The sequence below is a fragment of the Myxine glutinosa genome, chromosome 7, assembly GCF_964187855.1.
Source record: "Myxine glutinosa chromosome 7, kmMyxGlut1.1, whole genome shotgun sequence".
In the NCBI taxonomy this organism is placed as follows: Eukaryota; Metazoa; Chordata; class Myxini; order Myxiniformes; family Myxinidae; genus Myxine; species Myxine glutinosa.
The window spans coordinates 96,778,125-96,794,314 of NC_136267.1; the positions used below are offsets into that span (position 1 = coordinate 96,778,125).

The window sequence follows — 16,190 nt, forward strand, 5'->3', positions numbered from 1 at the left end:
ATGAAGATTAAAATTGACAATCTTGATCAAAGCTCGGGTCAATAGGAAGAAAAGTGACGATTTTTCAGATGAAACATGATGATTTTGGAAGGTTGACCGTGAGTTTACCTTTGACCTTTTGACCTCAAAATAGTTAGTTTCCCTATTTAGTGATTCAATGTGCAAATGCTGTTCAATTTTCAAGTCAATCAGTTGAAAATTGAGGATTTAAAAAAATTGGCCTATGTTGACCTCAAAAATAATTGGTTGTTGAATTCAGTGACCATATTTGTAAATCCTCTTAGAATTTCAAGTCAATCAAATGAAATTTGGTGATTTTAGAAATTTGGCTTATGTTGACCTTTTGGCCGATGTTCACCTAAAATATAATTTGTAGTTGAATTCATTGACCAGATATGCAAATGCTCTTCAAATTTCCAGTCAATCGGATGAAAATTGAGGATTTTAGAAATTTGGCCTATGTTGACCTTTTGGCCGATGTTCACCTAAAATATAATTTGTGGTTGAATTCAGTGACCAGATATGCAAATGCTCTTCAAATTTCCAGTCAATCGGATGAAAATTGAGGATTTTAGAAATTTGGCCTATGTTGACCTTTTGGCCGATGTTCACCTAAAATATAATTTGTGGTTGAATTCAGTGACCAGATATGCAAATGCTCTTCAAATTTCCAGTCAATCGGATGAAAATTGAGGATTTTAGAAATTTGGCCTATGTTGACCTTTTGGCCGATGTTCACCTAAAATATAATTTGTGATTGAATTCAGTGACCAGATATGCAAATACTCCTTCGAATTTCCAGTCAATCGGATGAAAATTGAGGATTTTAGAAATTTGGCCTATGTTGACCTTTTGGCCGATGTTCACCTAAAATATAATTTGTGGTTGAATTCATTGACCAGATATGCAAATGCTCTTCAAATTTCCAGTCAATCGGATGAAAATTGAGGATTTTATAAATTTAGCCTGTGTTTTACTTTTGGCCGATGTTGACCTCAAAAATACTTGGTGTTTGAATTCAGTGACCAGATATGCAAGTCCTCTTCAAATTTCAAGTCAATGAGATGAAAATTTAGGATTTTAGAGATTTGGCCTATGTTGACCTCAAAAATACTTGGTGGTTGAATTCAGTGAACAGATATGCAAGTCCTCTTCAAATTTCAAGTCAATGAGATGAAAATTGAGGATTTTAGAAATTTGGCAAAGTTGGTGACCTTTGGCCTATGTTGACCATTTGACCCTTTGACCCCAAAAACAATAGGCTTCTTGCTTATGACCAACTCTACCATTTAGTGAAGTTTCATGACGATCAGTTTAGTATTGTGACCTGTAGGCCGGTGACAAACAGACAAACAGACAGAACCACAAACGCAACCGACCAATATCCTTGAAAAATTTTCGATTTTGCAAGTAGCAAACAAACTGACAGGGGTGAAAACATAACCTCCATCCACCTTCGGTGGTGAACGTAATAAGTTGGATAATCTTTCCGCTTCTGGTTATGCTGGCTCAGTCGTGTTCTTCCAAGCTCTCCATGTCATCAAATTTACAGTGCATTCAGAAAGTATTCAGACCCCTTCACTTTTTTCAAATTTTGTTATGTTGCAGCCTTATGTTGAAATCGTTTAAATTCAATTTTTCCTTCATCAATCTACACTCAATTCCCCATCATGACAAAGAGAAAACAGGATTTTAGAAAGTTTTGCAAATTTATTAAAAAGAAAAAACTGAAGTATCACATTGACATAAGTATTCATACCCTTTGCTATGAGACTTGAAATTTAGCTAAGGTGCCTCCCATTTCTCTTTATCATCTTTGAGATGTTTGTACACCTTGATTGGATTCCACCTGTGGTAAATTCAATTGATTGGACAAGTTTTGGAAAGGCACACACCTGTCTATATAATGTCTCACAGCTGGCAATGCATATCAGAGCAAAAACCAAGCCATGAGGTCGAAGGAACTGCCTGCAGAGCTCAGAGACAGGATTGTGGCGAGGCACAGTTTTGGGGAAGCCGACAAAAAAAATTCTGCTGCATTGAAGGTTCCCAAGAGCACAATGGCCTCCATAATTCTTAAATGGAAGAAGTTTGGAACAACCAGGGCTCTTCCTAGAGCTGGCCGCCCGGCCAAACTGAGCAATCGGGGGAGAAGGGCCTTGGTAAGAGAGGTGACCAAGAACCCGATGGTCACTCTGGCTAAGCTCCAGAGATCCTGTGTGGAGATGGGAGAAACTTCCAGAAGGACAACCATCACTGCAACACTCCACCGATCTGGGCTTTATGGCAGAGTGGCCAGACTTGAGGCCAAACAGTTCAATCTTGGTTTCATCAGACCACAGAATCTTGTGTCTCACAGTCTGAGAGTCCTTTAGGTGCTTTTTTGCAAACTCCAAGCGGGCTTTCATGTGTCTTTCACTGAGGAGAGGCTTTCAGAATCATTGGAATCTCCCGCGATGAATCTGACTCTGAGGGCATTTCACTCCCTCACCACAGGCAGGTTGGTGGTCTTTCTGTCTTATACCGACTCCTCTCCTGCGTAGCCCCCCAGCTCTGTCTGTGCTCTGTCCCCCAAATATTCCTTCAGGTCGCACAAGATCTGCCAGCAACCCTCTTCTGGTGAAACAGCCAAAATCAAGGCTCACTGCTCACCTTCACTTTTTCATTCCTGTTTTCTCCCGCCTCTGGAACAAACTCCCTCACTCTCTTCAATCCCACTCCTTCCTCCAGGTCTTTAAAACAGCTGTTCACCACCATCTCTTATCTTCCCCCATCCAAAACCTTGATCTTTTCTACCCCGGTTTATTCACCCCAGATACACTTTTTTGAAATACCGACTTCTTTCCTGGAAGTCCTAGCAGTGTCCATTTGTTTTATACCTCTCCCACCCCCCCCCCCCCTGCCCTGCCGCCTCCCCCAAGCCCTCACCCTCCCACAGTTCTCCCGATGTCCCTGTTTTCTACTGTTGTACTTTTGTGCTACCCTCTCTCTCCCCATATTGTCTCCTGCTCCCTTTATTATATGTTTTATGTGTCCGCTTTTGTTTTTTTTTGTGATTAATGTTAGCTTTTACACGAGCCTCGATCTTGTATACAAAAAAAAACCACATAATCAGATGATTCTCAGTTGTATCAGTATTCAAATGCTTTGCCTAATTAACCCTAAATCACTTCAGGAGGAAATTATTTCTTCCAAAGGTTACCAAATAAGTGTGATAGGTTTCACCTGTATGAAATCACTGAGTTAACTTAAAAATTAAGCTCCCCCACTTATCTATGTAATTTTGAGGTGCAACTCACTTTGTCAACCAACATCGCAAATATGAAGACAAAGGAGCTTTCCAAAGAAATCATACCTAAAGTTGTGGAGAAGTACCGTTCAGGAGAGGGATACAAGAAGATTTCAAAGTCGCTCATTCTTCCTTTGAGTCAGTGAAATCCATCATTAAGAAGTGTGGAAGACTATCATACCACCGAGACTCTACCCAGATCAGGTTTCCCATCCAAACTCAGCAGCCGGGCAAGCAGGAAACTGGTTCAGGATGTCACTCTAAATCCAACAATGACTGAAAGATCTGCAAGGCTCTATGTCAAAAATAGGGGGTCATTGTTCATCAATCAACAATATATTGTTCTCTTCACAAAGGTGGCCTCTTTGGACAGGTGGCAAGAAAGAAGCCATTCCTGAAAAAGACATCTAAAAGCTCATATGGAGTTTGTCAAGAAGTATCTTCATGATACTGGAGGCAAGTGGAGAACTTTTTTGTGGTCAGATGAGACAACAATTGAACATTTTGGTCTAAATTTAAAGTGTTGTGTTTGGCGCTTGCCCAACATTGCAGAACACCCAGTCAACACCATCGCTACTGTCAAGCAGGGTGGTGGCAGCATCGTGTTATGGGGCTGCTTTTCATCAGCAGGGGCTGGCAGTCTTGTCAGGATAGAAGGAGCAATGGACGGTGCAAAGTACATGAGAATCCTTGATGGAACCCTGATTGAGTCAGCCATGAATCTGAAACTGGGTAGGCGATTCACATTTCAGCAGGACATTGATCCGAATCACAAAGTTAAAGTAACTTGTGATCCGAATCACAAAAAGAGTAGCTGAATAATAAGAAAATTAATGTTTTTGAGTGGCCCAGTCAAATCCTGACCTGAACCCAATTGAACATTTATGGCGAGACTTGAAGATTGCAGTTCATCGACGATCCCCATCAAACTTGGCAGAACTACAGCAATATTCACGTGAAGAATGGGCAAAGATATCACCATCTCACTGTGCAAATCTGGTAGAGACCAACCTAAAAAGACTCATAGCAGTCATTGCTGCAAAAGGTGCTTTCACCAAGTACTGAGCTAAGGGGCCGAATACATTTGCAACCAGTGAATTTTGATTTTTACATGTTTTTTGCAGGTATTCCTGATATGTAACTTTAACTATAAGAGTGTTTAGTTTGATCTCTTCCGTTATGAATAAAAACGTTTGTTTGGAGAAATTGTTTCTACATAATTCATAATTCTGCTAAAAATGGCATTATTAGTAGGGGGTGAATACTTTTGCAGGCCACTATATATATATCACAAGCAGGATCAAAACATTAGTAATCATCGATCGGTGTGCTTTTACATAAATTACAAGGACATGAGTAGACAACGGACAAATGCATGTGATATATGGCATTTTAACATAGTGAACCTTCATCATGAGCTAGAGCAGAACACTAACAGGTTAACCCAAAATTTGTAAAAATTAGACAATTTGAAACAGAAGTGAATATTTCAAGGCCTGGCATTAACCATGATTTACATTCTCTCGCTGATAAGAGGGGTTCTACAATGCAATTTAATAGATCCATTAATTTAACACTCATTCACAAACCTGCTCGTTTCCCAGGAAACTCACAAATTGTAAGTGTGTTTTTAAAACCATAATGTTCCGACTTATGTTGTGTTGTAGCCATGGATATTGTCGAGTGCACGTTCCACTGAACTCCACTATTAAGATTGGGTGTTCAGTACATCTGGGCTAATTCTGGAATGGCCCGAATGGGATGGGCAGGTATTAGTGGTCTAAGGAGGGACTGAAAGGATGTTGAGGGGGAAGGTTGGGAGGTTCCCAACACGTATTTTTACTTCGTTCTTAATTACCCAATAGTGGCAAAATAAAGTGTTCCCACACAAGCAAATTTAAACACGCTATTATTTTGATATGAAAAATACACACATACGTGAAAAAAACAGCATACGTGAAAAAAACAGCATACGTTATAAATAAATGAAACTTCTCTAGAAGCAAGTACACTCCCCTCCCACCCCCACCCCCTCCCACACACACAACTCCCAGCCCTTTCTTCCTTTTCCCAGTACAATTTCGGAATCGGACGCATTTGCACTTTTCTATGTCGGGAATTCCTTTAAGTTCCTCTCCCTCCTCTTTCATAAACACAACATGCAGCAGCCCATCCCACCCTCCTCCCCCGAAATGCCATTTACATACATAATAATATGGAGATGGGCTTCTATTTCGTTTTCATCTGTAAAGATTTCAACGAAACAGCAAAGTTCCATTAATGTAGTGAAAATTTTTAATTTTACAATTGATGTGTTATGACACAGTAAATTGCAATTGATAGTTCAGCAAACCAAGCATGAGTACTGCAAACCTGTTTGAATACTTACTCTTTTGGTCTTCATCAGTCCCCATACTACTAATTCAGTCCTTTCTTTCCATAAGTATTCTTGACTCCCTCTCTACCTTTGCTTTGTCCAGGATAGTGTTCTCACTGCTTGTAGTTTTGCCTGGTGTGCCTCTGCTGCACTCGTATTTCCAAGCTTTCCCCTCGTACGGAATGTGTCCTTTGTCCTGGCTGGCCTGCTCATGCATTCATATACCTGCCACCTTAAAGCACCAATCACTTCACATCACCAACTTGCAGCGCAATCACCTGCTGTCCGTCTTCCTGTCCGTGTCCCAGCCACCCTAACACTATGATTGCGTTCTTCTCCTTACAGGTTGTTGTGAACGCGTTAATCGGGGCAATCCCTTCCATAATGAACGTGCTGTTTGTTTGCCTCATCTTCTGGCTCATCTTCAGCATCATGGGTGTCAACTTGTTTGCTGGGAAGTATTACTACTGTGTCAATACCACATCTGAAATACGCTTCCTTACCAATGTGGTTAACAATTATAATGAATGCGTATCTCTGAACACCACAAGCAATGAAACACGATGGAAGAACGTGAAGATAAACTTCGACAATTTCGGGCAGGGCTACCTGGCTCTCCTGCAAGTGGTAAGGAAATGGGATTTACTCACCACATTCCAGGGAATTCATCTTAGGAGCATCTAAATTGATTGTCTGTCTGATCTACCTTCCTTGTTCTTTTCCTGCAGGCGACTTTCAAAGGCTGGATGGAAATCATGTATGCGGCGGTGGACTCTAGGGATGTAAGTGGTATATCGATTAAACGAGGACCAATTACTTTTGCTTGCACATTAACAAAGCAGAAAAAAAAGCTCACAAACAATACCAAGGACAAACTGCAAAAATATATCGACACTTGGACTTTACAGGGACCATCCCAAGGAAAGGATTGTGACGTTTTCACACCTGCAACAAGTTGGGCTGTCAGTAGCTACTTAACATGCATGAGCTAACGGAGCTGGGCCTCTGTCTATACACAAGTTTGTGTTTCTCTTTAGAAAAAATATTCTTGCTCAATCATACATAAAATGTAGATAATTCACCCAGGCTGAGTAAGTAAGAGATCTTTATGTGTTAAATATCTCACAGACAAAAATGGCAGAATTTCAAGGCCCCATCCTCCCTCCTCCTACCTCATTTGATGTGTGTTCCATACGTTTCCCTTTTCTCCCCGCCTTGTACTTTTATTAATTATATTTTGTAATATTTTACCCCCCTGCACTTTATTGCATGCACAGTATGTAATAGACAGATGACTCTCTAGTATCTTTCTCTATTTCAGCACCTCAGACAGTCGAAAGTGCACTTATTTTGTCCATACTCTTCTTTAACCTAAACATCTCAATAAAATCCCCTTGTAATGTATAAAGTCCTGTCTCCTTCAACCTCACCCGAGCCCTCTCTCTTCCACAGATCTCCTAATGACCCTGTTCCCCACTGTTGTTGTACTTCCCTCTCTGTCCCCCTATTGTCTCCTGCTCCCTTTATTATATGTTCTATGTTTTAGCTCTTTTACGAACCTCGACGTAAACATACAAAAAGAAATCCACAGCACTTCCCTCATCCACCCAATCAGAAACTGCTTCATAGAACTCTAATAGATTTGTTCAAAATGATTTCCCCTTAATAAATCTGTGCTGACTGCGTCTCCAACACCTTCCCCACAACTGAAGTCAAACTAACAGGTATATAGCTCCCCAATTCCTCTCTGTATCCTTTATTAAATAACTGTGTTACATTTCCTATGACTTCCAACCCTCCAATCCTCCGGTACCTGCCCTGAATTCAGTGAGCTGTTAAATATATCAGATAACATCTCACTTATCTGCTCTTCCAGCTCCCTCAATGCTCTCGGATGCATACTATCTGTCCCCAGAGCTTTATCTTCACTTTGCTTTCTTAGATACTTCTTTACTTCCTTACTTCCTCCACTCCTATCTGGATCTCCTCTAAAAGTCCCCCCTCACCATATTGATCGATACTCTCAGCTATTTGGTAATTCCCTTGTTATTCTTGTGTAAATGTTGAAGCAAAATACCTGTTTAATGAGCCTGCCATCTCGCTTTAATCACAAACCAATCATCCTGTGATATTCGTCAATATTATTCTTGGCCATATCATTCTCATATTCTCTTTTGGCTTGCCTAGTTATTTCCTTTACCGGCCTCTGTTTACACGAATTACCCCTGTACAAGATACCAAGTCTAACTCCAATCCTTTTATTTTGTACCTGATAAATACCTCCTACCTATCCTTTATAGCACTCCTTTTCCTCCCTGCATAACCGCCCTGGTCTCTTTCCTCCTCTGGCTTTAACTTCCGCTCCCTCTTTTTATATATTTTGTTTGTCTGGTTGATTTGTTTGTGAAGTAAATGTCAGCTCTTTCACGAGCCTCGATTCAGTATACAAAAAAAATAAAAACTCTGTGCACTGCACATTTACTTCTTGCAAGTTGCCCTTTCCTTCCCAGCAGTAGTCAGGGTAGGAATTTGTAATTTGTTTAGGGTGTCCGCAATGCCTCACCTAGTCTTCACAAAAGACACTGTGGGACCTCCAAGGTTCACTGGAACAATAATGCTAGTCAACAAGACAACCAGCTTAATGTCCCCTCCAAAGAACAGCATTAACATTGATGCAATGCCCTACCTGAGAAGTACTAGGCCGACTGTTTATAATCGGACTCGGAATCAAACATAGACGAGGTGGCTCAAAGGTAAACACACGTAGCTCAAAGGTAATCCTCTGAGCTAACCTGTCACCTGAAATAGTGCCAACACATCTAAAAACATGTTATTTAATTTGGTTTATTTTTGCAGACAGACAGACAGACCAAGGCACACAAATAGAGCTCCATTCCTTCCCCCCTGCCCTCTCCCTAGATAACTTTCGACATTACCTTTATGCCATTGGCATTAAAAGTAAATTTGATATTTAACATCCATCACCTTCAAGTTTGTTTTTGAACTCCGCCTGTGATCAATGTAACGTGATAAACCTGAAACAAAAATTGTTTCGCATTGATCATATTTACAGTATTATTGAACTGTTGCAGAGGCTTGATAACCATTTAAACTACACATCCGTTTTATGTTGCGTCAACAAGTGTTCACATTCCATTTCTTTACACATGCTCCATTGATGTTGAAATTCTAACTGAGAAAAGTGTTGGTGTGGCAAACTCAAACCGGATTATTTTGACTCGCTGGCTCTGGCATTTTGTTTTACAGATCGACGATCAGCCTGAATACGAAGTCAAAAAGATAATGTACATGTACTTTGTGATCTTCATCATATTTGGCTCTTTCTTCACTCTCAATCTCTTCATCGGTGTGATTATTGACAACTTCAACCAGCAAAAGAAAAAGATAAGTGTTAATGCTTTGTAAGCATCCTCTCCTCCATTCACATAATCCATGTTCAGTGCCTCATTATATTAGGGCACCTTGACAGCTTACATTGTTCATTGTAATAATAAGAATAATAATTATTGTAGTAATAATAATAACCAGCAGGCACCCATGAAAATCCACGCACTGCCATGTAAAATATGACCAAGTCCTCAACTCTCTCCACCCCCTCACAGACCTCAAGTACCTAACCTCCGCCTCCCAACCCGAAGAGATAACTGATCAATGTTCACAATTAAACATGAGCATGAGCACTATTTAATGAGATTTTCCTCTGTTCTTCCCCTATAATTCGGTGGAGAAGATATCTTTATGACGGAGGAACAGAAAAAGTTTCACAATGCCATGAAGAAGCTCGGATCAAAAAAGCCCCAAAAACCCATACCTCGCCCCACGGTAAGATGTGCGAGCTAAACAAGCTCATTCTATAGACTGACCTCCGCCTTATGGACCCACTTGTTCAGAATTATTTATTTACATGTGAAACCTGGGCAATACGATAGTAATTGGTGTATTATGAAGCGGTGGGTTTTGTTCAACATTTTGACTCTTTTATGGAAACTCTCGACTTGCCTTTTTGAATAACCTTTCGAGCACTTGTGTTTGCAGAATAAATTTCAGGGAGCTATTTTCGACTTCGTCACCAAGCAAGCTTTTGACATTGCCGTCATGGTCCTTATCTGCTTGAACATGGTCACAATGATGGTGGAGACAGACGATAAAAGCAAGCAGATGGAAAAGATTCTCTTCTACATCAACTTGGTCTTTATCGTGATCTTCACCGGAGAGTGCGTGCTGAAACTGCTGTCTCTTCGCTACTATTATTTCACCATTGGATGGAATATTTTCGATTTTGTTGTCGTCATCTTGTCGATTGTGGGTAAGTGCCAAAATGTTGAAACGTGCTAAAATTACATGATGCTTACTTAAATTGTTAACACTGACAGAAATAAACAAGGAGATTGTGTTTTGTGTTGTTTTAACAGATGATTTGTGTGAAAGTCCAAATACCGTATTCAGTATTACTATTGTGTTCCCTGCAAAACAAAGCTTTCCTCTTTATTCCTCAATAATTTCTGTTTTCGTCAAAGGATTTGTGTAATTCTAAGGACACTGCAGTCATTTTTGCTCATAGTTGTTGTACATTTCCAGGCACTTGCACCAGAATGAAATGAGCACATGTATGTCGTCGCAGGGAAAAATATTCAACAGCATTCCTTCCAGATTTGTCATCTTCAAAATGTCTCAGAGCCATCCCTTAAGGAGTGAAAATATGGGGCTGGTCATTGGGTTAAAGTTACAGTCCATAGTATTTGTCATATAAGGTTTGCATTGTGCTGGTGGAAAAGGACTTTGACGTGTTGGTGTTAGGATGGTTCATCTAATCCATGGATTCTATTATCAATCTGAGGGTCGTGACCCCTTGGGGAGTCGTATGGCAATTTCAGAGGTGTCGGCATATTGCGTTTCGTTACCACCACTACCAAAGGTGTACAGATGTTATGTATTCACCCATGTCTGTCTGTTTATCTGTCTGACTGTGAGCAGCATATCTCAAAAACGTATGGTTGGATTTGACTGTAGTTATGGTTTGACTGTAGGGAACAAAACGTGGTGGACAGGTTGGGTGTGTGACAAGGACAAAGTGATTTGATTTTGCTGAAGAGACGGATCCAGATCCGTATCAAGGTGAGTTATTGGTGTGACGTCACTGGCGAAATCGGAAATCGATGCTCCAGGGCTTTTATCGACACTTTGTGATTGGGAAAAAAATTAAAAAAGTCTTTCCCTTCAAATTAGATTGTGATTAATGGTATGATCAATTAATGATCAAAGGTATGAAATGATCAAAGGTATGATTAATGGTTTCAATGATATTATCCATCTGTTGTTCTTTTAAAACTTTAATCTGCTGCGTCACAAATATTAGCATGGTATGATCCGTCTGTTGCTCTTTTAAAACTTTAATCTACTGCGTCACAATGATTAGCATGGTATGATCCGTCCGTTGCTTTTTTTAACATTAATCTGCTGCGTCGTGATTAGCATGGTATGATCCGTCTATTGCTTTTTAACTTTAATCTGCTGCGTCACAAAGATTAGCATGGTATGATCCGTCTGTTGTTTTTTAACATTAATCTGCTGTGTCACAAAGATTAGCATGGTATGATCCGTCCGTTGCTTTTTTAACATTAATCTGTTGCGTCACAAAGATTAGCATGGTATGATCCGTCTGTTGCTTTTTAACATTAATCTGCTGCGTCACAAAGATTAGCATGGTATGATCTGTCTGTTGCTTTTTAACATTAATCTGCTGTGTCACAAAGATTAGCATGGTATGATCCGTGTATTGCTTTTTAACTTTAATCTGCTGCGTCACAAAGATTAGCATGGTATGATCCGTCTGTTGCTCTTTTAAAACTTTAATCTACTGCGTCACAAAGATTAGCATGGTATGATCCGTCCGTTACTTTTTTAACATTAATCTGCTGCGTCACAAAAATTAGCATGGTATGATCCATCTATTGCTTTTTAACATTAATCTACTGCATCACAAAGATTAGCATGGTATGATCCGTCTATTGCTTTTTAACTTTAATCTACTGCGTCATAAAGATTAGCATGGTATGATCCGTCTGTTGCTTTTTTTAACTTTAATCTACTGCGTCACAAAGATTAGCATGGTATCTTTCTGATGTTCCTTGGCATTCATGTTTGCTTGGATCCGTCTGTTGCTTTTTTAATTTTAATCTATTACGTCACAAAGATTAGCATGGTATGATCTGTCTGTTGCTTTTTTAACTTTAGCTATTGCGTCATGAAGATCGGCACAGTAAGATGCCCGCTAGGTCACTTCTGGTGGCTTCAATCACCCTAATAGAGATAGCTCTGGAAAGGACCATATTGGGTGCATTGCACCTCCGGATTTATTATCAAACCACCGTGTTCATGCTTCCCCAAATGTTATCCTCTCCGTCTGTTTCGATTCTGACTTAATGTTTCAATACACATAGCAATAAATATCCCCGGGCAATGCCAGGTACTTCAGCTAGTTTACTATATTTGTATGTTTTCATTGAAGTACCTGTAAAGTAATAAATTAAATGAAATCATCATCATTATCAAACCTAAATGAAAAACACATTGTTCTGTATGTTGTATATTCCGAGCGAAATTTACCATTTAATTCTGACCCAGAAACCTAACCCCTTTTTCCCCATCAAAGCTAGGTGTCCGTATTCACGAATTCTGCATTCGTGAAGTTTTTCAGGAACGTAACTCTCGCAAAAATGGAGGGCTTACTGTGCTGTGCTATTATATCAGCTGCCTAAACAACTAGAGTCATTCAAACATCCATACCGGTATTGACAAGGGAGTAGCTATATGGAAGAAACTGCAGTTCACCAAAAGTTCAAGTTCATTTACAGTTCACCTTGAGATGAATGACATAGTAAGGGATGAGAGTGGAAGGGGTTCGGTAGGGGATTGCACCTGTTATTGTGATCATTTACAATGTTCAGATGGTTGCACCAAATGAGCCTAGAGTAAGACACCTAAATGCTACAGGTGAGGCTCTGCATGACAGAAAGTTAAAGGTTGTGCCTCAAATGTCTCGTCGGTTGGAGGTTCTTTGTGGCGAGCCTTCATAAATACAATTTGTTTCACTTGGTAATTGTGCTAAAATGCAGGGATTGCTTGTCCTCAAGAGGACATTATTTGCAGTTCCTATTTTGGACACCATTCCCTGGCTGTTCTCACCAGCACACTGCTATTTGGAATTTGCCACCAATGAGTGGAGCATTAGCAGCTATTAACAAGTTCATGTTAGAGACCACCTATCTATGGCTGTTTCACTATCTTGGGCTCATTATCCTGGAGGCGAAGATGGCTGGATCTTTCTGGTTGTGAAACCTTGTGTCCATGATTGTTTGTTAACTACGCCACCATCACCTGCTGTTGACCTAATGGTTAGGGCAGTGGGCTTGGGATCCTAAGGTCCTGAGTTCGAATCCTGTTGAATTGACGGGGGGTTGCCTCAGCCTGTCATCCTTCTGAGGTCCGCAAAATGAGTAGCAGATAACTGGTTATAGAGAGGCTTGCATCAGCGGCAGACATGCCCACAGAAAAATGATGCAACCAGCAGCAGGGTGGATGCACACGAGCCACCACAACCCCCGCCACCAAAGGTAGATGGAGGTAATGTTTTCACACCTGTCTGTCTGTCTGTTTCTTTGTCCGTTTGTTTGTGAACAAGATATCTCAAAAGGTTGTGTACGGATTCAGACGAGATTTGGCAGAGTGGTATTACACGTGACACGGACGAAATGATTAGGTTTTCGTGAAGATCCCGATTCGGATCCGGCTACTGGAATTTCAAAAGTGAATATTCACCGGCTACGCGTCACGGAGATAGGGCCAAAAACACAATACATAGCAGGATATCTCAAAAAGTTGTGGACGGATGATTTTGATTAAATGTTATTCTGTATTGTGATTTTCTGGTCTACTCTAGGATACAAAACTTAAACTGTTCACCTGGCGGAGGTATGCTCTCTACTGAGTGCCGTTCTAGTTCACCTTGTGTCTGTGACGACTTGGTTTAAGGACTTAACGAGCTTGGCATTCATGTTTGCTGTGAACTAATAATTACGAAAATGAATGGCATGTTTGTTTGCATCACAACATTTCACCCCAGATCTTTATCACCCCAGGTGAAAATTTCACCAAAATTTAATTTCACCCCAGATCCACTTTGAAATATCAACTTCTTTCCTGGAAGTCCTTGCAGTGTCCTTGTGTTTTATACTTCTCCCTCTCCCCTTCCCACGCCTCCTCCCACCAAGCCCTCTCCCTCCCACAGATCTCCCGATGTCCCTGCTCACAAATGTTGTGTCTGTGTGCTGCCCGTTCTCTCCCCCATCTTGTCTACTGCTCCCCTTATTATATGTTTTATGTGTCTGTTTGATTTTTTGTGTGATAAATGTTAGCTCGTTCACGAGTCTCGATCCTGTATACCAAAAAAAAAATAAAAAAAATTAGGCTTAGGCAGTGATTTTATGAAAAATGAAAAGCTTTTTTAACAGGGGACTATCAGAATCGTTCCAGGATATGCCCCTTAGCTGGGAATGTGTAGTAGTAGTAGTAGTAGTAGTAGTAGTAGCAGTAGTAGTAGTAGTAGTAGTAGTAGTAGCAGTAGCAGTAGTAGTAGCAGCAGCAGCAGCAGCAGCACCACCACCACCACCACCACCACCACCATCCTGACACAAACATGTTGTTATTACATTTTTGGCTCTTTGTACTTTTCTCAGTGGACTGTAAGAGATGATGGTAGTGTTACACAGGTGGAATAGGCCAGTGTGAATCTTTCTTGTTCCTGATGTTTCCTCCCCTCCTCTGTAAATTTATTGAATGTAATTCATTGAGCCAAATGAGCATGATATGATGTTTCTCAAATGGACCTAATGGACCTGCACTCTCAGTGCTTTTACTGTAATGCGAGCAGAAGATGAATTGTCGGGGATGGAGACACAAACATAGAACCTTGGAGCACTTCACGTAAATCGATACGTTCCAACATAAAGCAACTGCTGGAAATTGATGAAGCTATTTGTTCATCTTGTGTTCAAATGACCAGGGGCGAACTGATGGTTTTCTGGGCCCTCAGGCGAAAGGAGTCTTTGGGCCGGCAGCCCCTAGATAAAAAATTTGAGTGTGACTTAGTGCAAAATAAAAGTTTACTAAAACAACATAAGCGTAAAATACAAAAAAAATGTGAAGATGGTCAATAATTTTTCTGACAAAGAGGATACAAACCCAGTTTTTTGTAATGTACATTTATGGTTAATAGCTTATTTATGGTTAAAGTTTCAAACTGCAGCTTTTCAAGCGTGGTATGTTTGTTTTTGAAAAGCAGGTAAAATGTTTAGTTTAACAGCAATAAATGACTTTGCTGCATTTTTTTCAGGAATCGATCGAAATCGACTTTCAACCCTCAACAACTAATATACTATGTGCAAATATACGTTCTAAAATCACCTTCCTCTCCTATTTCTGAAATGTAAGCCTTTTCTGTTTTTAGTACGGGCCCCTTGATGGCTCGGGCCCTCGGTCGGTGCCCCAATTCCCGCCTGCTCAGTCCGCCCTTGTCTATGACATTATGCTCCATTCAACTCTACTTTCTGAGTTTGACATTCTTGTTTTGTGTCATTCCTCTTTACAATCAGTAGAACTTTGGGCATCCAACGTCGGCCTCTCTCACCGTAATGCTATCCCGATTGGCATTTGAGTTGCCATACCATGTCAGGCGGTGATTTTGTCATTGTGGCTGGTGGAGGTGAAAGGCCATTATGTATTCAGAAGTGCAACCATTTACCTTCGAAATATTGCTTTAGTAACACTGCTGTTCTTATGCATTTGGCACTGCACTGCCCAGGCCCTGTTTTCTTGCCGTGCCCAATTTCCTCCTCATTGAGTGGAACCTCATTCTCCTCTTATCACTGACAAATGCTTCATGTCCCTCATGTGTCCAAAGCTTGTAGGGGAAAGAAATTTCAGGCTCGATGAGTCGACCAAAGTGCTGAGGTCATACTGACGCCCAAGTATAACTTACGGCCCATGTAGGCCTGACTAGATTTAGTGATATTCGTAGAAGCTGAACATTTCATTTATTGCAGGGTCTTGTTCGACCAAGTGACTCAATGAAAAAATGGTCACCTTGAGAGAATGTAATCATTATGCAGTCTTTTAAGAGGGAAAGATTACGTTTATTGGTTGTTGGAATGTATCTGAATGAGAAACATGTGGTCATACAAACATCGACAAAGAGCGGATGGATGTGCATTGACCAGCACATCTATTTTAACCCTTTGGTCTTCGACTTCCAGGCGCATCCTTAACTTATTTTCAATTTTAATACATAAATGTTCTTGAGTAATTTTCTCTTTGATAATAGATGTAAGAACAGTGTGAAAATACCTGTTCCACACACTATGCTTTGTTTGTGAACAATCTCTGTTCACAGTCATCTCGGAGGCTGGCAGGACGATCTAGAGGTATGCTGTCAGGACGATCATACTC

The 16,190-nt window shown here is 40.5% G+C and overlaps 1 protein-coding gene across 1 annotated transcript in view; it reads left to right on the forward strand.

Moving 5' to 3' along the window:
* Positions 1 to 16,190, forward strand: part of LOC137417442 (sodium channel protein type 1 subunit alpha) — a 269,938-nt gene that overhangs the window by 244,250 nt on the left and 9,498 nt on the right. Inside the window, 5 exon segments of the mRNA XM_078782028.1 lie at positions 6,012 to 6,293; positions 6,395 to 6,448; positions 8,934 to 9,069; positions 9,403 to 9,509; positions 9,723 to 9,993. Coding sequence (XP_078638154.1) covers positions 6,012 to 6,293; positions 6,395 to 6,448; positions 8,934 to 9,069; positions 9,403 to 9,509; positions 9,723 to 9,993 — 850 coding nt within the window.